Here is a 24,522-nt window from a genome sequence, read left to right as displayed (position 1 = left end):
AATTCAAAAAATATAATATTTTATGGTCATTTCCTATAGATTTTGCCGAGTTACTGCCCTTAAGGGCAAAAATTTCGTGCATTTTGACGTATCTGCCACCGTTTAGCCACAAAATGCCTACTTTGAGTCCGCGTCCGCGAAGAAAATATTCCAACGCCCACGCAGCGTCGCGGATACCAGAGCCGCAGGCCGATCCCTTCCCCTCCACGCTCGCTTCTCCCCCTCCCACGCCTCTAATATAGCTAAATTCATCCCGCGCATGCTGCTAGGAGGTCGTTTATCTTTGATAATATAAATCAGAAGATGGTAGAAGGTAAAGAACGATGCGTAGTGAGACGACTTGTCCCTTATTTGGCGCCTCGTCGGCGTAAAAATAAATCGATGTTACCAACTTTTAGAGAAGTGATGAAATATTTTTAGATCTGCGCACGCAGGAAAGGAGACTACGGTCTATGAAGACGCCTCTCGAGTGGCTATGAAGGTTTGGGAACTTAGGTTATGCACTTCTATTCCGGTATTGTCCGACAGCTGTGACCAAATGGATTTTGGGTGAAGGCCGCCGGCGTCCCCTCCCCGCTCCCCCCTCGAACGCCCCAGATGCACCAAAATTCACACCAAGTGCATCTTTCTTCGTTAGTCTTACTATTATTTGATGTATCAGCATCGTCCGGTGAGGAACAATCACGAAAGAGTTACTCAATTATCTTCTTTCCAGTCTGTATTTCTTATGTCTGTGTCATTCCTCGTCTTTTGCTGCTGTCAACAAAGTTTTGGTAAATTTTTTCGCGAATCTCTCGTCCGTATGTATAATAAAAGGAATATTTAAATTCAAATTTGAACTTTCATCAATAGATTTTAAAATTCCACAGCGCTAAGCTCAGATATAGCCGAAGGAACCGGAGTCTCTCTCCAATATATCATCAGTGGGTAGTACTTTACGTCGATATTAAAATCCAGCAATTAAAAAAAATCTCGGATTGATCGCCAAACGCATCCTTGTAGAAACGCAAATTGGGTCCCTAGATTACCCTCCCAACGTTTATGTCGCAAATCCAAGTCAACATAGCGCAAATAGCAAATAGACCACTGTAAGGGATGAAATACGATTTGATGCTTTCCTGGCGAATGATGAGGGTGAACTCTTTTCGGGGTTCAACACAATTTATCCCTAAGGATGAGCCCCCAGTCGGAGCTTGAAATGTTGGCCATTATGGAAAAATTAACCCGGTGGGAATCCCAAGAAGAGTCTACCCACACTGCAAGGGATGTTGGAATTATGCTTATAGCAAAGGGATGATGCCTCCTTTTTGTGCGGTATTCGCTTGGTACCACCATAATCAAATCCTTTTTAATTCTGTGTATCTAATTTTCACTCGGAAAGGAATCGATAATCGCAGAGTAACTTTTGCTAATCCTCCGACGGGGGAGGCAAACCTCCAAAAGTGGGAACCTGTTTCTTCAACTAACACCACACATTCCCCTCTAAACTTGTATTGATAAGTCCTCTTCCCTTTTTTCGTCAGACAAGAGTATAGTCTTTCATTCCAATAAAATAAGGCCCTTTGATGACACCTCTCTTTTCTTATTCACAGTAATTAGCATATTTTTCTGTCGACGTAAGTAATTCTGGTACACTAGCTTGAATGTATCTTACGAAGTTATGACTTTTGCGTCAGCTAAAGTTGCGGGAACGATCATTGCGGTTGCTTGGTTCTTGCATATACCTCTATCACAGTTGGCCGACGCATTTTCCCCGAAGAAGTTCCAATCTGAGGTTATAGTCCTTAATGTTTATTTCATGAGGAAAGTAGAGATACAAATCGGCTAATTTCTCGTCAGTTTAATTTTCTTCGGATGAATTGATGAAGAAATTTTTTGATACTATTTTCCCGTACAAGAACTGACGATGATGACTCAACACTCTCCTACGATTCCCTTTTTTCCTCATTTGTCGAGTTTCTTCAGGGTTCAATCCAGCAGCCATCATCTTTCTTTTCGTCAGCTTGTCTCTCAAAATACTTCTTCATTGGGGGAACCTTATGCTCCTCCATGCACTTACACGTAAAAATATCGCATAATTTAAAATGTTCCTTTAAAATTTTTTGAGTCTTATACTTCAATAAAACCCTACTTTTGGCCAATTACGATTTTCCGTAAGTTTTACTACTTCCTGTGGTACCGCTAAATCCATTTAGTCACATTCATAATGGAAGAGAAGCGCGTCACCATAGTTTGCACACCTTCATAGCCACTCGAGAGGCGTCTTCATAGACCGTAGTCTCCTTTCCTGCGTGCGCAGATCTAAAAATATTTCATCACTTCTCTAAAAGTTGGTAACATTGATTTATTTTTACGCCGACGAGGCGCCAAATAAGGGACAAGTCGTCTCACTACGCATCGTTCTTTACCTTCTACCATCTTCTGATTTATATTATCAAAGATAAACGACCTCCTAGCAGCATGCGCGGGATGAATTTAGCTATATTAGAGGCGTGGGAGGGGGAGAAGCGAGCGTGGAGGGGAAGGGATCGGCCTGCGGCTCTGGTATCCGCGACGCTGCGTGGGCGTTGGAATATTTTCTTCGCGGACGCGGACTCAAAGTAGGCATTTTGTGGCTAAACGGTGGCAGATACGTCAAAATGCACGAAATTTTTGCCCTTAAGGGCAGTAACTCGGCAAAATCTATAGGAAATGACCATAAAATATTATATTTTTTGAATTTCGACCCTCCCCCCCTAAATTGCATTTGAGCGAGGGTCAGGGGTTCACGTACAGGTCTCAAATTTTTCAGGCCTTATTTTTGATCGGTCCCACAACTTTTTTTCATTGGGCCAGGTGGATTTGAAAAAAATCGATTTTTGCGATCCGCCCTAATGTACACTGCCAGTTGTCTCATGTGGAAGGAAGCCCTTTCTCTATCAGCCGCTGTTCATAAGTAAGTGGTGTCTTTCTGCTACTAGGCTTCCAATGCCCAAGCAGCCTTGCCGGGGACCTAGGAGATCTAAGGCAGTGACCTCAGCCAGCTAGCGGTCCCTAGTAGTGGTGCTTCAAACAAGAACCTCCGTCGCATTAGCTTAAGATTTCAGCCTTTCCAGATACTAGTTTCTTGGTCTTTCTCAGCAATCATATATAAAGCCATTACCTCTATCATCATTATCCTTTGACAGAAAGGATGGAAGTGTGATGATTATGCATAAATTATTTCCATTAAAACAAAAAAAGAAATTACTTTTGGAACAAAGTTCATACACCTAGACACGTATTTTGAGGCTTTGAAAGCATAAAAAATGAACTTTCCTGAAATCATCATGTAATTAAGTACAAAGAAGGGAATATTAAATGATTGACATATAATCTGATTTATAGTGTTTATGTTTTCCCTATAGGGACAACATGTATCCCCTATAGGGATAACATAAAACTTATCAGTTGGCTCTAATACAGGAGATAGAAATTTAACCTCAAATGTTTCCATGTCAATCTTTTCATGAAATTCAAATGTGTACCAAATCCTAATTTTCCCTGTTCAAATTCAATCAAAATTTTTCTGTCAAGTGCTAGCAAATTTTCTAAGTTATCGTCATTAATTATCTATATTGTAACCAGTGCCATTTGCCCGATTACATTTGGACGTGGGAGATGGGAGTGCGACGGTAAAGGAAGGCCGTTTTTTTGGTTAGATATATGTTTGTCTGTATGTGTGAGTGAGTGTAAGAGGGTTTTGAGTGTGTGATATGAATCATTGGGTCCCCATTTGATGTTTCCCCATTTTCTTCCCCACAAAAATGTGAAATTCTCTCCCCTTCCCTCCTAAAGTGCGCCAAACAGATGGTCAAGAAGAAGAAGAACGTGGTTTCCCCCCCCCCCCCCCCCCTGCCCCCGTGTCCTTGGTGAAGTGACCGTCCATCCCCATGTGCATCATTCCTTTTTCTTTTTTTCCCCTACCCCCCCCCCCCCCCCTGGTGATCCCTCCCCTCAAAGACTATATAACGTGGTGTACCTAAAGAAAAGGGCTTCTTTTTTTTTGGCTTTTCCACGTAAGCAAAACGCTCCTAAGAGTAGGTGGAGTGTGGGAGACGGCATGAGAGACGAAGTTGGTGGACAGATCCTGAGAGAGAGAAAGGGGATTTTAGATAAGAGTAGGAGTTTGTACGGTAGACTCGTTGGTACCAAGGAAAGGATCGCCCTACTGTTGCCAAGAGGTCATCTCCCACCCGTGAACCTGCCAGAGAGGGCGCAGGGCAGCCTACGCCACGGAACGGAATCGCCACCATCAACAGATCGAGAGCCCCAAAAATTCAACAAATTGTAAGAGAAAAAGCCACGAAATCCCGACCCCCACCCCCAAAGAACAGAAGAAAAGTCCCACCCCACCAAGTCAAGAAGAGAATTCACTAAAAAGGTTTATAAAATTCCCTCGCACAAGTAGAGAAGATGACAGTACTACCCCCCATTACAGTGTGAACTTCAGTGCAACATTTATTTTGTTGTTTTATATTTCCATTTCCCCCCCCCCTTTTTCTTTTTTGTTTCTTTTTTTTTTGGCCCCTTTTCTTGTGGTTTTCATATGGGTTATGAATGTGAAAAACGTGTAACGTGATTTTTTTTTGGTCTAGGTTAAGGACTTAAATTTTTCTGTTGTGGGTATTTGAGAGGCTGCAGCCTAGTGAGTTATGCGTTATATTTCATTGAAATCCAAGGAAAAGAAGTTAATTGTTCCTTTTGTTATCGACTTGATTGTATTTGTAAATGATCATATTTAAAAACATATTAAATTTATGTTGAGTGAACTACGCAGTCGAACGGCTTTCTTTATCCGAACGCTCCTATCTCAGGTCTCGTCACCACTAAATTTTCACCTCCTTCCCTTTCCCAAACCCCATTCCCTCGCCCGAGGTGCATGGGATATCACCGCTACACCTCTGCCCTCCCCTTTTGCCCTCCAATTCCCCTTTCCCCGAATGGCCCCGGCACGAGGGTTTACAATATAAATCCAGTTATTACTTAATGTTACATTATATTTAAAAATTTTCTCCACTATTATATACACAACTCACATAACTAGTATTCAATCTCTTATTCATAGATTCTCCCAATTCTCAACAATTTTTTTGATAGGATTGAACCCTACAATTTTTTGATAATGTTCAACCAAATTTTCAATACCCTTCCTCATTTCCATTGAGATGAAACCAAGAGAAATGACATGTTAATATGAGTAGTCATACTTCCAGGTTTGAACAAACTATATATACCAGAACATATTTTCTATACACAAGTCCACTATAACATATTTCCAGTAAGCCAGTCAATACAACTAGATTGATTTCATGAAGAAGACACTCGGTAAAAATTGTAGAAAACTTGCGAATTAGCATTCGCTAAAAAAGGATTGGATCATAAATTCATGAAAATTATAAAGAATATTTTAGCATTTATTTAAAATCATCCAACGCTCACCATACAGAGCATTTTACTTGGGGATTCATTGGTGATCCCTCAGGACAAGAGAATGCAGATGCAAAGTCTTCTGAGTTTGATAGTGCTCCTATGACCCTGTAAACAGCAGATGATGTTCACTTGATAGACTAGAACCATTGTTTACAATAAACCAGAATCATTTTTTCACAAAATGATGAATAAACAGAAAAAGAGAAATTCATTGCATCCTAAAGTATGAGGAATGTTGAACAAGGTGAGAGCAAAATTTCTGCACTAAGTACTTCTACCCATAACAAGGTATCTCAAGCTAGAAGTAAGCAGGTCGGGAAATGGAAACAAATAGGTACTTCATTTTTCAAAATCATAATCGACAATTTAAAATTGGTGAGTGAGGCCATTACTCAATTTTAAAAAATATGCGAGCTAGAATTCACACCCTTGTGCAAGGTTAAGCGACATAGCTTCCAAATTGTTTGGTATTTTCTCCTGGGAGTGTATCTGAATTAAATGTATAGTAATAAAACTATATTGATCCCTTAAAATAAATTAACTTGTTGAAAAACTATAAAAAATTTGACTACCTGAATTTTCCTAATGAATGTATTGAGGTTTTGAGCTTGTTGCGCATTGCTTCAGGCCTGAGAGCACCACACCACACCTGTGCAAAGTTAAGAAAAAAGAGTTGGCGTGGTGAAGCATCGAGACCAGGGAGAGATTCTTCAATTCCATCAGTTTGCCCATCACCATGCCTCTTCAACCAGTCCTCATAAGCCTGAAAATTAGTATTGGTAAGTTAATTTCTCAAATTTTAAATACCGAATTACAAATCAAAAGTTATGCATACTTCAATCTAAAATATTGAATGTTTCCAAATTAGCAATCCCTAACAGGTTCCCACACTTGTGAGCAGTGCACTTGCTGAATAGTAAAACAAAGTACATAGATAATTTAATTGACAATGTTTATCTCAGCAGGACCTCGTGCCTTTACCTTGGCGGATGTTGAACAGCAAGTTCAACACTAACTCTCAAAGAAAGTCTTCAACACAACTTTTACCAACGGTCAAATGATTGCACAACAATTTTATGCAGTAGTAATCAAATGTAAAGAGTAACCAAATATTGAATAAGTAACAATCTAGTTCTCTATCACTTAGGCAATTCTAGATCAGAGTCACAGTAAGAACAGTAAACATGAAGTAACGTGAAAGTAATTCATTTTAAACAAATAATAACATGATGAAAGTAAGCCATTAAGCAGATGGGTCTGTTTGCAAAATACAAGCAGTCACTCAGGCACACACTACAATCAAGTGATGATTCAATAAATAATTTTCCCAAATTTGACAACATATTTATAAATAATAAAAATGTTTACAAATTTTAGCAGTCACACCTAATTTTAAACAGTAGAAATCCATTTATATTATACATCATTTCATATATTTTTAATGATGAATGGAACTATGCTGAGCTAAAGATTTAACAATTTGGCAGTCTCATTTCATGGGATTTGCAATATCTACATTACGATGTCATATGATATTGTTCCGCAAGGAAGGAATTCTCTTGCTCACCACGAAAGACAAGGGCAATTCCTCGGGTCCTTTCATGGTTCCTCATACATAACTGACCTTGGAGTGGATTGGAGAAAGGTTCTTTGGGTGAACTACACGAAAAACATTGAGCTAGCAATGGACTTCCCAGATAGAGTTGAAAGTAATCAATAAAAAACATTCTCAGAAAATCATTATGATAAAACCTAGGAAATAACTCGAGTCAGTCTTCAGTAATTATTGAGGTCAAACTCAAGAAGTGAAAGATAAGGTAGTTACTGGTGATTTAGGAATGCCTTAGCACCATTACATTGAATTGAATACAAAAGGTGTCCAGCATTGGGATCAGAAGGGGGAAGCAAAACATATCATGAAGAAAATCACCCAGCTTGTGAGTCAAATGTCCCAGCACTGCATTCACAGAAGGATAATGAAGAAGAAATGCTACCCAGTAGAGAAGAAATGCAACTCAGTGGACTCTAGCTAAAATTTTGTGTGAATATTCTTGTTGATTAGCAGAAGTTAAAATATTTTGATAATCATTCGAATGAATTGTAATGAAAAAACAGTACATTGGGGAAAAAATTATGCGAGGGGAAAATTTTTACCATAAAGCATGTGGAAAAGTGCAAAATGCAGAGATACTTAATATTGATAATTTTTAAATTATTTTAATAAGGAATAATTGAGGGCCTCAAAAAAATAACAATAAATGTGATGACATTAACCTGGATCCGCCCAAAATAATTTTTTTGAGATTAATAATTCATATTCTAGGGGAATGGTAAGGGTCTCATTTTTACTACATTCTGAAAATATTTCGTTGATCGGTTGTGTAGTTTCCGAGATACAGGCTGTGACATAAATGTCACATTGGGCGGATCTGTTGTCTTTTGGTGCAAGGCAATATTTCCCCAGAAAAAGCAAATATTTTTCGCTTTTGAGCTCCACTGTTCATTTAAATGATAAAAAAACACTAGAAAAACATATTATTATTACGTACACTATTTTCAAGCTTTTGTTTAAATTTAAAGTAAATTGTTTAAAAATTTAGCAATAGTTTTCAGAGTTCCATTGCCCGCGATTCATAAATTTTTCGATGTAAATTGTGATTTTTTAAGGTGTAGGAGTGTTTTGGATTTTTTCAATGCTATTTCACAAGTTTGGGGTATATTTAAATTTATAATGTTTATATTATAAACTTGTCAAATAGACATCAAGAAAAATTATTTTAAATTTATGTAAAGTTTTCGGCAGTAGTGTTATGAAATTACAGAACCCTGAATTGGCACAATCAATGGATTTGTAGAAAGTACGTTTAAATAATATTTTTACATGGCTAATAAGTAAAACAGTTGAAAATGCATTTCCCAGTTTTGGAAAATAAATAGAATAAATATACATGTTTGAAAAATATTCTCACAACATATAAGGGTGTAATACAGTATAAAATTGAATTAAATTTGAATCAATTTGTTTCATATAAACTAAAGATTGCTTTAGAGTTCAATGCCGGCGTATACGTATCATTTTGAGTGGTAAGTAGTAAAGCAATATTTGTCCATATAACATGCATCGCATGCAGTGCATTTGACGGAAGTGCAATGTTCTCCAGCACGGCGACGCAATCTTTTGAGACTAATTGATCATTAGCATCGTAACATATTTCACTGTCTGCCTCTGTAGAAAATGAAGTAGTACGGCGGCTATACTTGGTTTTGCATCGATGTATGGTCAGTTATGTTTGCACTATTATACGCCTGATCACTAATTGTGACATGCAATGACCAGATTTCGCTCGTGAACAGATTGTGAACAGCTTCAGATTGTGAACAGCTACATCCAAAAGTCAAGGAAAATATTCCACCATTACCACCAAAACTTATTGTCTTCCGCCGAATGAATTACATGCAAGGATGGATACCAAAATACTCCACAATCATACCCCTGCCAAAAGAGAGTTTTCTCAGTGGGAAAAATCCCCCTGAAACGTTCTTTCAATTTAGTGATCTACGGCGAAGCTACCACAATTTGTCTATTATGTCGGGCATCGTATTGTCTGCACAGTGAAGGTATCTACTCATCACAAAGAACCTATTCCTTCGCTAGGCTACGGTAACTATTGAGTTGTGAACACCCCCAGAATCTTCCCAGGAGCATCGCTTGGATGGAAACCAGTTACAACCTCATAACAGTAAAATTCCAGCGAAAATTTTCATCTCCTCTTTACTGATGCGAGAAGATGAAAAAGCAATAGAAGTAGTATAATTATCTAATTCTGCCATGAGAAAAAAGAATGTCATCCGAAAAAACTATTTAAAAAATTTCTACACCTAATTTTTCCCTCTATTCAGGAAGATTTGTTTCGGGGAATAACCTATTTCTTACAAAATGACCTTCTTGTCGCAAATTGGCAGCTTCTCTTTTTACATTTTTCTATTGGAGAAGTGACATAAGCTTCGTTGACTTCGAATCCTTTTCCTTACATCTAACTGGTACCGAAATACTTCCGGACTTCTCTTGAAATTCATTAGTATTATCATTATCAAGCTGCAAAACAAGCTCCACTCTTGCCCGAAGTTGTCTTCCCGTTAAATTTTCCACAAGTCCACCAGCCTGGTAATCTGCAATGTCCTCATCAGTGACAATTGCTGCTTCTGGTGGCTCAAGGTATATTGTACTTCGTCAAAGTCTTCGTTTTTCGGAAGCTATTTGGCTTCACACAGTGTAATATCTCTGAGCTATCGATATCCCTAATATTAAAAAAATTAATTCAAAAGTAATTACCGGAATAAAAGTTAATAAATGCAAATTTATCGATTTATTGGTAAATAATAAATCTTTTGGCGGGAATACGAAGGAAAAAACGTTGAAAATGGAATAAATTCTAACTAAAGCATAAAATTCGAAACTTTGAAGATTTGCATAGGGATCCGCCCAATGTGACATTTATGTCACAGTAACATTTATCAGAGTATATTACAGAAATGGAAAGCAATACCAAACATATTCATGTATTATTAATAATTTTGTATCATTATGTTGATACATACCAAAAATTGTCACTGTAGCGCATATAATTAATGAAAAAATTAAATATTTACACAAAGCGAACATCCATTTTTAGTGTCTAGGGAAGGCGCATAAGTACCAGGGGTACTCAAAGGATAGGTCTTCACTCTCACTTGACAATTCTTACCTTGAATTGAAGCACTTAGCTTCCTCTTTCTTATAAGGTATAAAACACAACAATATACCGTGCCCGAACGATGCAAGAGCTATTACAGTGGAGCGATACAGGGTGTGACATTTATGTTACATTGGGCGGATCCAGGTTAACTCGGGATCCAACTAATGCAAACCAAGAGTAGGATTCGAGAAGAAACAATATGAAAATAGTTCATCCATGGAGACTCATATCAGACTTCTTCCAAGAGAAACAGCATTAAGTACAAAAGTATTGAGAACATAAATGTATAAACATGATTGTAGGCATGTTATACCTTAAAGAAGGATCCATCTGGCATAAATTGGTTTCTTGGCTTAAAAAAGATTTAAAGGATTTGTTGTAAATTTAAATTGCCGCCAAGGTGTGTTTTATTTTATGTATGTTTTTGTATATCGTTTGTTTATGAGTGTCAAATTTTTTTTTTGGTACTTCCGGTTCAAGGCAAGTGTAATGGCTGTCGTATTAATAAACGTGTTGTGACGCATGATGCGGATCCAAGTTTATCTCTCTTATTATGGCATTAAATGAAACATCCCAACAGGTTATGGGCCCAGAACGTTTCGAAATGCCTGGATACATTGAAACGTAGAGAGATACGGTTAGAAATAATTATATTGTTTTGTCTCGTGGTGCAGTTTTTTTAATCGGTGCGAGTGTTTCGGTTTGACTATGGCGGCGACTAATAGTTCACGTTTAGCCACTTTGGTGGAGAAACTGAAAGAAAAGGACGATTATATGAACTGGAAGTTCAGCATGCAGCTCATTTTAATGAGAGAGAAGCTGTGGACTTACGCCACGACTCCGCTAACTACGGATGCTGACGCAACGGTGAAGGAAAAGGACACTGATGCTTGGTCCTTAATTTGCCTTCATGTGGATAAATCCCTCTATCCATACGTGCAAAATACCACAACGGCAAATGAAGCTTGGAAGTCTTTGGAAGATTTGTTCGAGGGAAAGACAAAGACGCGGTGGATGAACTTATGGGATGCTTTGCTGGATGCAAGGTTAACGAAGCATAACGGTAACGTTCAGGAGTACGTTACCTCCATCCTGGAGCTAACAAATAAGTTAGCAAGTATGGGGAAACCTGCAGATGACGGCTTGGTTGCACTAATCATGCTGAGGGGTTTACCGAAAGTGTGTTTGCCATACCGTATGGGGATTGAGGCGACAACGTCGGATAAGGATTTCACCACCAGCACCATCAAGGAGAAGCTCCTCAATGGCAGCCTGGATGAATATCTAAAGTTGGAGAATGCGGAGGAGGAGTCCGTGTTGTTCACCAGGAACCTGAAGGGCCAGCATTCATCCGGTAAGCCGCCGAAGGAAAGGGAATCGACGTCGAAGTCGTCGAATTACAAGAGGCCAGATAAAAAGAAGGTAAAGTGTTTTAAGTGCTGGCAGATGGGCCATTACAAGTCGGAATGTCCCATGAACGAGGCGAAAAAGGATTCGTCCTTACTATGTGCTCTAGGTGTGTCCTCATTCAGTAAAGATGACTGGATTATAGATTCAGGTGCATCAGCTCACATGACCCCACACAAGGTTTTAATGCGTGATTATAAGCAGGGAGTTGAAGGGCACAGTGTACGATGTGCTGATGACTCCACCCTGGTGAGCACAGGGAAAGGAAATGTGCTAGTGAAATTCTCTGACCAAGTGATCAAACCTATCAAAGATGTAACTCTAGTGCCTGGATTAGCCACCAACTTAATATCTGTTTCCCAGTTGGCAAAAAAGGGTTTTACAGTGGTGTTTGGTCATGATGGCTGCAAAATATATGACCAAGGAAACTGTAAAATTAAGGGTAAAGCTGATTTTTACGGTACTTTGTCAGAGGGTATATTTAAGTTAGATGTCCAAGAGCCTGTACCAGTTGACATTGCATGTGCTGTTGGTGATATTTCAAAGGTTTTGTGGCACAGAAGGCTTGGGCATGTCAGCTCTGATTCAGCTCTGAATATTATTGTGAAGGAGCATGGTGTGGAATTAGAGTGTTGTGACTTAAAATTAAGTAATGATTGTATTCCTTGTTTGCTGGGTAAGCACCACAGATTCCCATTTCCTAAGGGTTCAGTCACTCGTGCTGATAATGTCTTAGATCTAGTGCACATGGATCTCTGTGGTCCAATGAGTGATATATCTGTGGGTGGGGCTAAGTACATGTTTGTTCTAGTTGATGATCATTCCAGAAAATTGTTTTGCTATTTTTTGAAGTCCAAAACTGAAACTTTTGATAGATTCTGTGAGTTTAAAACTTGGGCAGAGAATAGAACTGACCGAAAGTTAAAGGTCATAAGATCTGATAATGGTCGTGAGTTTGTAAATCATAAGTTTGAATCCTTTTTAAGGCAGCATGGAATAGAGCATCAGACTAGCACCCCATATACCCCTGAACAGAATGGTGTAGCAGAACGTGCTAATCGCACAATATGTGAAATGGCTAGATGCATGTTGTTTGATGCAGGCTTGCCTAAGGGTTATTGGGCAGAGGCCTGTAACACTGCAGTCTACATTAAAAACCGTGTACCACATAGAGCCATTCAGGGTAAGACACCACAAGAGTTGTGGGGAGGAAAAATTTCATCTCTAAAACATTTGAGAGTTTTTGGGTGTCCCGCGTATGACCACGTTCCTGACCAGAAAAGAGGTAAGTGGGATGCTAAAGGGAAAAGATTAATTTTTGTTGGGTATTGTGAGTCAACAAAGGGTTACAGGTTGATTGATGCTAAGAATCCCTCAAAAGTGATCAAAGCCAGAAATGTTGTTTTCTTAGAAAACTTTGATAGACAAAATTTGTTGGATGAAAGTGTTCCCAGTAAGGTTGAGAAAAGTGGGGTGTACCATTTTTTATCTTTTTTCCCAAGTAATGAACCCAATTTGCCTGAAAATAATGTTGAATCAATTGGGAATAATGAAAGGATTGAAGGTCAAGATTGTGTCTTGGGTAGGGAATTGCATTCTGATATCCTAAGTGTAGAAGATGGTGATGGATCTTTTGAAGTTGGGGAATCAAATGTAGAAGGGGAAAGAAGGTACCCATTAAGAATTAGGACCCCTAAACAGTACCCTGACTTTGTAACCTCTCTTTTAGCATTGGGCAGTTCTGTAAGTAGTAAGGATCCCATATCAGTTGATGAGGCTTTGACTGGCCCGGAAAGGTCATTTTGGAAGAAAGCAATGAATGATGAAATGCAGTCCTTTGAGTTAAACAAAGTATGGGACTTGGTGACCTTACCGGCTGGGGCTAAAGTGGTGGGGAACAAGTGGGTTTTTAAGAGGAAGCAGTCCTCAGATGGCTCTACTCAATTCCGTGCCAGGTTAGTGGCCAAAGGGTATTCACAGTCCTACGGGGTGGATTTTCAGGAAACTTTTGCACCTGTTGTCCGCAGGTCTACTCTGAGAATGCTAATTGCCCTAGCTGCTAATCTGGACTTGACCATCAGTCACTTTGATGTAAAGGCAGCATTCCTTTATGGCAATTTAAACGAAACTGTTTATATGTGCCAGCCAGAGGGAATGGAGTCAGATAACCCTGAGAAAGTGTGCAAATTAAATAAGGCCATATATGGCTTGAAGCAGTCAGCAAGAAGCTGGAATGAGAGAGTTACTGGTGTGTTACTTAATCTGGGATATGAGCAAACTGAAGGTGAAAGCTGTGTATTTATTAAATCATCAGTCAATTGTAATTTAATAATAGCTTTGTATGTAGATGACTTCTATGTGTTTCACAATAATGATGAATGTAAGGATGATCTTTTGTTTGAGCTTCAAAAGCAGTTTGAAGTTAAAGATCTTGGCCAGGCTACTGAGTGCCTGGGAATGAGACTTACGAGGGATCTAGGTAAGGGGACAATTGTATTAGATCAGAGTGGTTACATTGAAAGTGTTTTGGAGCGTTTCCACATGACTGATTGTTTCCCCTCAACCACTCCAATGGATAATAATTTGAAAGTTAGCCAACTTAAAGGCAAAACAGTGAAAGTGCCATACCAAGAGCTAATTGGTTCTCTTTTGTATTTAAGTTGTAACACCAGGCCTGATATATCATTTGCTGTAAGTGTTCTTAGTGGCTACAATAGTAATTATCAGGATGTGCACTGGAGTTTAGCAAAAAGGGTACTGAGGTACTTGAAGGGAACTATGAATATTGGACTTGTGTATAAAAAGGCCACAGATGTAAATTTAAATGGCTATGTTGATGCTGGTTTTGTGTTTGATGATAGTGATGGTTTATCGTATCGAGGGCAGGCATTCATGCTTGGGAAATGTTTGATCTCATGGGAAAGCAGAAAGTTGAAGAGTGTTGCCCTAAGTTCGACTGAGGCAGAATACCTGTCTTTGTCAGAGTCATGCACTGAGGCCCTCAGCCTGCAAAGTTTACTTGCAGCCTTCACAGGCAAGAAAAACGAGGTTGTGAATTTGCATAATGATAATCAAAGTGCGTTGAAGTTGTGCAAAAACCCAGTTTTTCATGGAAGAACAAAGCATATATCTGCTAAGGGTCACTTTATACGTCAATGTCACAGAAGAGGTGAAGTGAATGTGCATTACTTGTCCACTAGTGAAATGCCAGCAGACATTTTGACTAAGCCATTAGGCAAGGTCAAGCATAGAAACTGTATGCAAGGACTATGCATGGCGTCAATTTATGGGGAGGTGTTGTAAATTTAAATTGCCGCCAAGGTGTGTTTTATTTTATGTATGTTTTTGTATATCGTTTGTTTATGAGTGTCAAATTTTTTTTTTGGTACTTCCGGTTCAAGGCAAGTGTAATGGCTGTCGTATTAATAAACGTGTTGTGACGCATGATGCGGATCCAAGTTTATCTCTCTTATTATGGCATTAAATGAAACATCCCAACAGGATTGAACACTTTTCAGCTAAAGCAAGCCATTCCAGCAGGTAGCCAGGGGAGGGGCCTCACCCTCTACCAACCCAAAAGTTATCCCCCATGGAGGGATTGTCTTTGATTCATTGAAAACACATTTGAATTACAAAAGAATCATTCATGTGATAAGTCTTTTTAAATGTGATGACTAATTTGATGCATGTGTGCATTTCATTATTGTTCTTTTCCATCTGATTAACATACATGTAATGAACTTTAGTTCAAGGGCCACTCATTAACAGCATCTTAACAGGGTATGATAAGAACAAAATCAGAGAGAGGGAATTAGCTTTATAAATATAAATACCAAATGCTAAAGATTGAAGGAATACATACATCTTCATATTACACTTTAACACGAATTAAGTCCCTCCGAAAGTGGCAACCCACTAACTGCTGGCAAGCCCTTCCTGGTGGTCTCCCCCTTAACCCTTGTAGAGCTACATAGCAAGACACATAATATCGGGGTACTTGCCTGCACCACATTAATGACATTTAGTTTGTTACATCAAATAAAATGATTGCATAAGAGTGAAATATTTACTTGCATCATATCACTTGACATACAAAATTATCAACTTCATATTATGAGATGACAGTTGTCCAAAAACAACAATTTTTCATATTGATACTAAATAGGTAGCATTAATCATTTGATATGAGAAATAAATAAAAAAGAAAAGGCTAAAACTATTATTACTATTAGAGAAACTAACTACATAAATACGGTTTCCTGAGACTTTTACCAGGCTTACCTTAAAAGCTTGCTTTATTCCTCCATTATCAGCTATATTTTCACCCTGTGTCCTCATTCCATCTATCTGCATGGACACTTCATTAACATAATATCGACTGTATTGATCTGGAAATAACAAAGAAAAACAATACCTTGCAAATATTTTTGTTCAGCAGAATAACAGTGCCATTTAGTTGTACATCAGGTTTTAATATAAAAAGAGGTCTGGATGAGCATAACCCCAAATTTTATATAATTCTTATTTTTTTTATATAAGTTCATAGCATCAGCTTTAACTTATTCGAAATTTAAAGTTTGCTTAAATCATGCACCTTAAATAATTTTTATATTCAGCTGAGAACAATCAAATGTTACATATTTAGTATTTACTCCACTAATTAAGTCATCACCATTACAGCTTGGCACAAACTATTAAAATGCAATGGCACAATATAGAATTTTCTAACTTTATCCTAAACTTTCCTCATTTATCCTAAACTTTCCTCATCCTCGTTAAATTGAGATCATATACACTTTCTCTTGGTCAAGAACACTCACCAATGAAGTTTGATGGTAATAATTAAGGCTAAACACAATGGGCACATAGTGTGAATCTTCGCCAAGAGATGGAACTACCACCAGAAAAAGTTCAGTGCTGTAGAATAGTAACTACCTCCCACATTACCCAAAATCCACTATTCTCCACCCATCAGTCCTCAGTCCACCCTTATAACGATTCCCTCCCCTCCGTAGCCCCCCAACAAGCCTCTGGCATCCCAGATCATTGCTCACTCAGGTTTCATGTTAGGAAGACCATAAATCATTCGAAATAAAATATCAAGTTACACAAGAACAATAGAAACACGTTTTACCCCTCCTCCTTTCTCGCCAACTGACCTTTTTCACCCAACCTTCTTCAAAGCTCCCACTTTCTCGAGGCCAACTGCAGCATGCTGCATGAGCCACCTATTGGGCCCAAAAGTGTCTAACCATGACTTTCGGCAAATGATAGGGTATCTTGATTGGATTGAAATATTCGTATAATGCACAAAACTCAACAGAAAATGACACCAAACACAGTGTATTTTTGATATTTTATTAGCATTTTAAGCACGGAAGTAGTTTTCCCGTGAAAAATTAAAACTGGAAGTGGAATGGGGAGCTAAAGAAAATTTCACTCGGGTTGAGTAAAAGTTTCAAGTTACCTGAGAACAATGGGAAGTGGTTTCTATCAAAGAGCTTCTGCCCCTCTCCTTCTTGCCAGCTATGTATCCTATTTTTACGCAACCTGCCTTCCTCGTCTCCAATTTTTGAAACAGGCTGGTAACATGAGTCACACATGTACTTGGTTCTTCAGTGACAACCAATAACTTTCCACAAACTGTGTTTTACCTCCGTGTGATTTCAAGAATAGGAATGTGCACCAAATATAAAAAAGAATGAGTCCAAATATGACGCATTTCAGGTATTTTTTTACTTTGTTAATCATGGTTCTATCACCTTTATTTATTGGTTTATCATCAAATCATGAGTTCCTATATCAGACCGCACCCAAAAAGTGATGAGAAGTTTTACTACAACAGCATAATTTTCCTTGCATTAGCATAATATCATTAATATAATTTCCACTGATATATCTAATAATAAAAGTACTAAGGATTAGATGCAATAATATGAAAAAGTAGATACGTGCACATTATGCTGTATTTTACACATTAGTACTCATTCAATAGTGCACCTTATTCTTTCGATTTTCTCCCATAATTTGACAGTTTAGAAATAGACATATGTCAAATTTTAAAAAAGATCTGACTCAATCAAGTAAAAATAAGACAGTTTTTGGATTCAGCAAACAAAAATATATGGTATCCCAAGCTCTCGTATTCTTTCCAGTGCCTCACTGCCAGGAAGGCAGAGTTCCAAGACACCCAGAGAAAATTCTCCATCCCCACCACGGCCCCTACCCTCCTGCATGCTTTCGCATGCTCCCATTCCTCTCGCTGAGTGGATGAGTCGTCCTAGTTCCACCAAATGGCCGCTGGCAAAACCCTCCAATGGTCGTGTTTTTGTCATCATTATTATTTAATTTATTACTTTACACCAGCTACAACCTTGGTTTTAAAAGTTGCATTAGATTAATAACTTGGCTAGTATTCTTTTGTTATGACTTTTTTTGCCAAATATTCAGTTAATTACAACATGTAAAACATACAATTTCCAATTTATGTCAATTTAGATAAGCTAGACAGAAAAAAAATGAAGTGACTGTCATATATTAGCAAAGGTTTTATGTTGATAGCATTACACTCATTATTCAAATTAGGAAAATCATTTAACGGGGCAATCACCTTTCACCTTAAGACTCATCAATATCAAACTCTTTGTACATGTATTTAACATGTTATTGTGCCATTGAATCATTGAGTTAACAGCTTCGCCCTATCTCGATATTTAACCTATAAAAATTGATGATAATTCCAGAATTTTCATAGCTAAGTGAAAAATGACATGGTCATATTTCCTCTACAGTATGAAGCACTTCACCTGATGACAGTGACTACACAAAACCAGAACTAACAACCAAACCACAAACTTGAAGCCACTGCTTGAAAATAACATCAATTCTCAATTTCCAGTCTCACATCTCACTCACTCACAGCCTCATTCCTCACTTTCTCCAGGTCATGGATGTCAGGCCACAAAGAGAGAATTAATTTTCCTCTGGTTTTTTTTTTAATTTTGCATTTTGCATCTGGTTTTTTAAATTTTAAATAAAATAATAGAATTCACTTCAAATGGGCATATGCATGTTTAGGATTTTTTGGGTGGGTTCCGAGAGCGATATATGTAGATAGCCCCCACTGAAATTTATTATCTTAGATTAATGATTATGAAGTGAGTGACATATGAATATAATTTTTTTTAATTCAAACATTTTTCCTGATAATTTTCTGTAGTTCAATTTGCCAAGAGAAATCATGAGCATGAACTTAAATGCATTGTGAGCTATACCATTGCAAGAAAAAATATTTTTTAAGTCTGCATTTAAGTCACTGTAGACACGCCAACAGCCATGGGCATTGCATTTTTATTTAATAAGGTTGCACATATTTCCTATCATATAGAGGTTCACAATAAACCTTAAATAGCATAGCATAGTTTTTTGTGAATTTCCCAGAGGAAACATCATTTTCTTTGACAACAATCAACAAGGGATTCTCCAAATTTGCAAATCGTGTTGCTATAGTATTCAAGCTACCAAGACATCTTTTTCTGTGAATTTTAGTTAATTTGATATACAGCAAAAGGTGGTATTTGCTACCAGACTCTGCCTACTGTCTGACAGCATAAACTAACATTTCCTCTAAAGCCAAAAAGACTCCTCAATTAGATACATTCGTAGCATAGGTCGTAGAGCACCTGACATGAATTTGGGGGATCTGTGTTCAACTCCCAGTAAATCATTTTTTCACCAGTGAAATTTTTGTACATCATGTGCACTTGCAGATGGCTATCACAAGGTATGACATGCGCTAGTCCTCCCATCATTTCTTTGAATTATTCCCTATATTCGTCAGACTCACCAACTAAACACATTGCTCGCTTCTGAAAAGCATCAATTGCTGGAGGCTGCCACCATCTTTGGAGATTTCCATTTCTATCAAAGAGTCGACCACGGATATCAAATCCATGGGTCATTTCATGTCCAATTACAACACCAACTCCACCATAATTAAGACTCCGAGGGAAATGACGGTGGTAGAAAGGGGGCTGGAGAATACCAGCAGGTAAAACTGGAAGGAACAAGAATACATATAGGGTATTAATTAGAGATGTGCGAATAGTATCCGCGAATACTCGAATACCTCGAATAATAGAAAGTATTCGATATTCGAGATCTCGAATAGTTATGCCAAAGGTACCGTCTCGAATACCTCGAATACTTTGAATTTCGCGTCATACACTGTCGCTCGCACTAGTGATGGGTCGATCATGAACGATTCGATCAAAAAGATTGAATCACTAGGTGAATCAAATGACTCATGATTCATTTCGTTAAACAAGTCGATCATCAATCATCAATCACTCCGACTTCCGGTTTCATATCAATCATCTCGGTTTCCGGTTTGATTCAAAATTTGGAACGACCGATGCTTAATCTCTTTTCGTCAGGGCAGAAATAGTTGTGATAAAATTAAATACTATGTTATGAAGAACTGAATACTTGTGTAATCTTTTTCTTAAATGTTTTCCAGCAGTTATCAGTATTAATAACACCAATACACGTAAAAGGAAAATATTAAGATGACTCCTGTAGGAGAACGTTAAGAAGTAGAAATTAAAGCTGGTTATATTTTATTGTGCCGTTCATAAAATTATCCTGCAGATCAGATTCATGCATAGTGTGTGGTGTATTTTGTGTTATATTTTGATCAACTATAGTTAGAAATTATTTTATTAGTGTTAAGAAACTGTGGCAGTTTCGCCTTCCCAAATATTTTCATGACACTGCTTCCTTCATTTTTGCAATCTAATTTACTCATCTAGGAATTCACAATTAAAATAGTATATGAAATGATAATATGGATAGCAATCAGCGTTACCAATGCTCTTCGCAGATGAGGCAGTATTTATTCGATTATTCAAAGTGATTTATTACATCCATTGATTGAGTCTTTTCGATCTTGATTCCTTTTGAGTCTTTTCGATCATGATTCCTTTTGAGTCTTTTCAATCATGACTCCTTTGAGTCTTTTCGATCATAGTGATTGAATCTTGATTTGAGTCTTTTCGATCATAGTGATTGAATCTTGATTTGAGTCTTTTCGATCATAGTGATTGAATCAATTGATTGAATCACTTATGTGACTCGAGTCAAAATGATTGAATCACTAAAATGATCGACTTTGCCCATCACTAGCTCGCACGTCGTTGGTAGTTGACTCGGAAAAATGAGAACTCTAGTCGTCTAGTGCATGCAGCGCTGTTTTAGGCAAGCTGACGAAATACATCAAATTCACGGGTTCGAGCGGTGAAAAGTTCGACGTGGGGAACCGAAATTGATCGGATGAAAAAAATCCGAAAATCCCAGGTGTCCCCTATCAGGAGAACTTCAGTTCCGTGGGATAGCAACATTGGCGCATTTCCCACGATCCGCTATCCCCATCCATTCAGCGTTCGCCCCACCCCCTCAGACGATTTCCTCTTCCCCGAAAACAAAAAAATGGTCCCGGCTCGTGCAGGGATCGTATTACGAAGACCTCAGCTTTGAAAAAAATATCAAGTTACCGGAAAATAATAGAATCGTGTTTCACCCTTCCCTCTTTCTCCCCACTGACCATTTTCCCGCATCCATCTTTTGATAAAATGAGAGGAGGTGTTTGCCGTGTGTCCTTTGTGGCTAATAATGACAGGCACTTATTTTGAATCTTCCCCAGGAGATGAAACTACCATAGGGAGGAACTCAGTGCCGTGGGATAGTGACATTGGCGCATTTCCCACGATCTGCTATCCCCCTCCATTCAGCATTCGCCTCACCCACTCTTGACGATTTCCTCTTCTCCGAAATCAAACAAAAGATCCCAGCTCGCGCAGGGATTGTATTACAAAAACCTTAGCTTCAAAAAATATCGAGTTACGAGAACAATAAAAACGTGTTTCACGCCCCAGCTAGCACATTATAAGTCATTGAGATAAGGTGAAAGGAAGAAATAAGGAAGTCGCTTCTCAAGTAAGCTTGTTATGGGTTTCTTACGGCCAGGGCGACAAACATCCAGAGTAATGGCAAAATGGATGCCAAACTTTCAGCACTTCCGTAGATGCTGTTATTATCCCATCGTTACAGAGTGTTAATTAAGGCCTTTATGCATTAAAACAATGTTTTTATTATTGGCGCTTCTATATTATGAGGAGAAATAACATCATACCACCATAATTTGAAAATCATTCACATTTATGAACTGATAGCTTAACGAAGGTCGTAAGAAAAACACAATTTCACAAGAATACCAACGTAGAATAATATAAAAATGCCGGAAGGAACATCTAATATACGTATTGTAGTCATCGGTTTATCAAACCATAATTTAAAATTCATAAATGTTAAAATGTATGGACCTTGAATAAATTCAGTTTTTCATGCACATGCCAAACAAGTTTTTTTACGTAATCGGATATATACTTAGTAACTACACCACACTCAAAAACTGCCGTGGTGCAGTGATTAGCGTGTAGGGCTTCGGTACCGAAGATCGTACGTTCGGATCCACATTAGTGTGATTTTTTTTTTCTTTCCGCCGCATCGATAGAGTACTTGTACTATGCTTTATATCTTCACTAGCCGGTTGCTTGCAGTTATTAATTTTTTTCTATTTACGGGAAAATCTGTTATCAGTTGTTCAGCCCTTATAAAAACTCGCTAAATTTCCCCAATAGCCTTTAAATTCATGTCAAGATGAGCCGCGTAGCATGTTTAGTACGCTGTTCAGCCGCCTTTGGCGCTCCAACAGAAGTGACTTACATTGCCTGAGGATATTTGACGGCAATCCTTACCTAAACGTCCCTAACGTCTTACCCTTGCCTTATATAAGTCCCTTAGCTTACGATAAGCTGCTTATCAATTTTTTCCGTAAGAAAACCATAAGAAACGGTTAACTCACTTACTTTGTGCTATCTGGGGCCCTCCCCCCTTTTCTCACCCACTGACCTTTTTCTACCTACCTGCTTCGAATTTCCCCCTTTCTCGAGGTCAACTGCTGCATGAGTCATCTACTAGCCCGAAAGGTGTCTAACAATGACTTTCGGCAATTGTTATTACACCTTTATTGGATTGAAATATTAGTAATGTGCGCGTAATTTAAAAAAGAATAAGACCAAACACGACATATTTCTGACTTTATTTAAGCATTTTGCGCAGGAAAATAAATACCGGAAAGAAGAAGAAATACGACGGAGGCGTAATGCTCAAATAGGGTGGTTTCCTATTATTTTTTATTGCCTAAATCGAAATATTAATACTCCTGAACTACGTATTTAACGATTTTAGAGTTTTATAAGACGATATCTATTTTTCGCGATTAAATTAAAAGTGAAAATTTTTAAGCGCGCGAAAACGCGACGGGTAAGTATGAATGCCGGGAAAAACTCCGCGTGACGTCGTTCTGGTTCCCGCTGCCGCAAGTGAGGTGACCTTGGGGCGAGGCCTCTGAGCACTATTACGACGCAGGATGCTAGCAGGTAGCCGAGTACCATGCTAGCTGGTAGCGCTTGGCTTAAATAAGGATTATTAATACCTTATCAAACAGACTGTGTGATTATTAAGACATGTTTCCCTGAGCTCTGTGCCTCATGCATGCATTGGTAACCTCAGACGATGTAAAACTCCGATCCTCTCGTGTAGAAACTAGGTCCCCGTGATGTCACGTGGAGTGGCATCGCATAGGCGCCAATCTGGCCTTTTTCAAATGAGGTAAAATTGAACATTGCCATTAGTCTAAACCGGTATTTCTAGAACGAAATAATTTGTATATTATGAATACACTAATGGTGGGTAACGAATCACAATCAATACCTTTCGTTTTCTTTAATGAAGGAAACTACCCTATTGTTTACATAAAATTAAAATATTCCATTAATCAGCTAAATTCCTGTTTGAATCCTTTAAAGGCAATCACAATTACTCGCCAAAATCTTGGGTTTCCTGCTGCATAGGCGACCTAGTCAAACATTTTCACATTCATCGTTTAGTATTCGAGGTATTCGAAATTCGAGGTATTCGAATATTCGAGCAATGATTTAATATTCGAATTCGATATTCGAATTCGAGAAATCTACTATTCGACCCATCCCTAGTATTAATAATGGGTATGTAGCTTCAAGCACAAGCCAAATAATGCCAATTTTTTGTGTGGTGTCTGGAAAGGTTTCTGCTTACCCACAGAGATTCGACACATCTTACCATCCCCAACAATCCCACATCTGTCAAAATGTAGCTAAAATTAGAGCAACATGCAGCCATGGATATGTGGTTTTTGAAACGAACACCAATAATTGTTTTGAGATGTTTGCTTTGCAAAATTATATACAAAGTATGCAGATCTTATTCCTCTGTAAAATAGCACTAATGCAAAAGAATAGTGATAAGGTAAGGCGAATGTGGGAATTAAGGGGCTTCATCCTTCACCTTCACATGGAAAGTGCACCTGATATAGTGAGTGATTTTCCCAGGATTATGAGCACAAGTTAAATAGACCTTCCACTTGATGTTACATAATATTGTGCATAGGTACTAGTAGTCATTGTATGCTGGGATTTTGATCAGGTGTTTGACAGCTGTTACTTATGAAAAATTTCTTCTCAGAGTTATATTCCAAGGAACTGTCAAAGAAGCAGTATTATTGACAAGGAATTGAAGCAAAATGAATAAACTTACGAATTTGATTTTTGTTGCGGCTGTAGAATGCGTTCACTTCTGTTGGAGATGCACTCCACTGAGATTTATCTACTTCCATCCCTAAGAAGGAATGCTCCCTCCATGTCAGATATTTCAAAACGGCCAGTGTATTTTCAAAGTACTGTTCACGGTCTATTTTCAACTTGAATAGAAATAAAGAGAAAAAGATTTCCAATGAAGTTAATTTCCAAAGATCACAGAAATAATGTCCTAA

General features: G+C 38.2%; 1 protein-coding gene across 5 annotated transcripts in view; it reads right to left on the bottom strand.

The window, feature by feature from the left end:
* Positions 1-5,422: 5,422 nt before the first annotated feature.
* Positions 5,423-24,522, bottom strand: part of LOC124157353 (neprilysin-4-like) — a 34,824-nt gene continuing 15,724 nt past the window's right edge. For 4 of the 5 annotated variants that reach the window (XM_046532009.1, XM_046532010.1, XM_046532011.1 and 1 more), the window contains 5 exons: positions 24,288-24,450; positions 19,441-19,650; positions 15,876-15,982; positions 6,024-6,214; positions 5,423-5,556 (listed from right to left, as the gene is read on the bottom strand). In XM_046532009.1, the coding sequence (XP_046387965.1) occupies positions 5,457-5,556; positions 6,024-6,214; positions 15,876-15,982; positions 19,441-19,650; positions 24,288-24,450 (771 nt within the window). In that variant the 3' untranslated portion in view covers positions 5,423-5,456. Of the gene's footprint in view, positions 5,557-6,023; positions 6,215-15,875; positions 15,983-19,440; positions 19,651-24,287; positions 24,451-24,522 lie in introns of those variants that run through there. The other variant, XM_046532013.1, reaches the window with a different exon arrangement.

The sequence above is a fragment of the Ischnura elegans genome, chromosome 4 (assembly GCF_921293095.1).
Source record: "Ischnura elegans chromosome 4, ioIscEleg1.1, whole genome shotgun sequence".
NCBI lineage: Eukaryota > Metazoa > Arthropoda > Insecta > Odonata > Coenagrionidae > Ischnura > Ischnura elegans.
The sequence above is the reverse complement of the archived record's forward strand: the minus strand, read 5'-3'. Positions and strand labels throughout refer to the sequence as shown.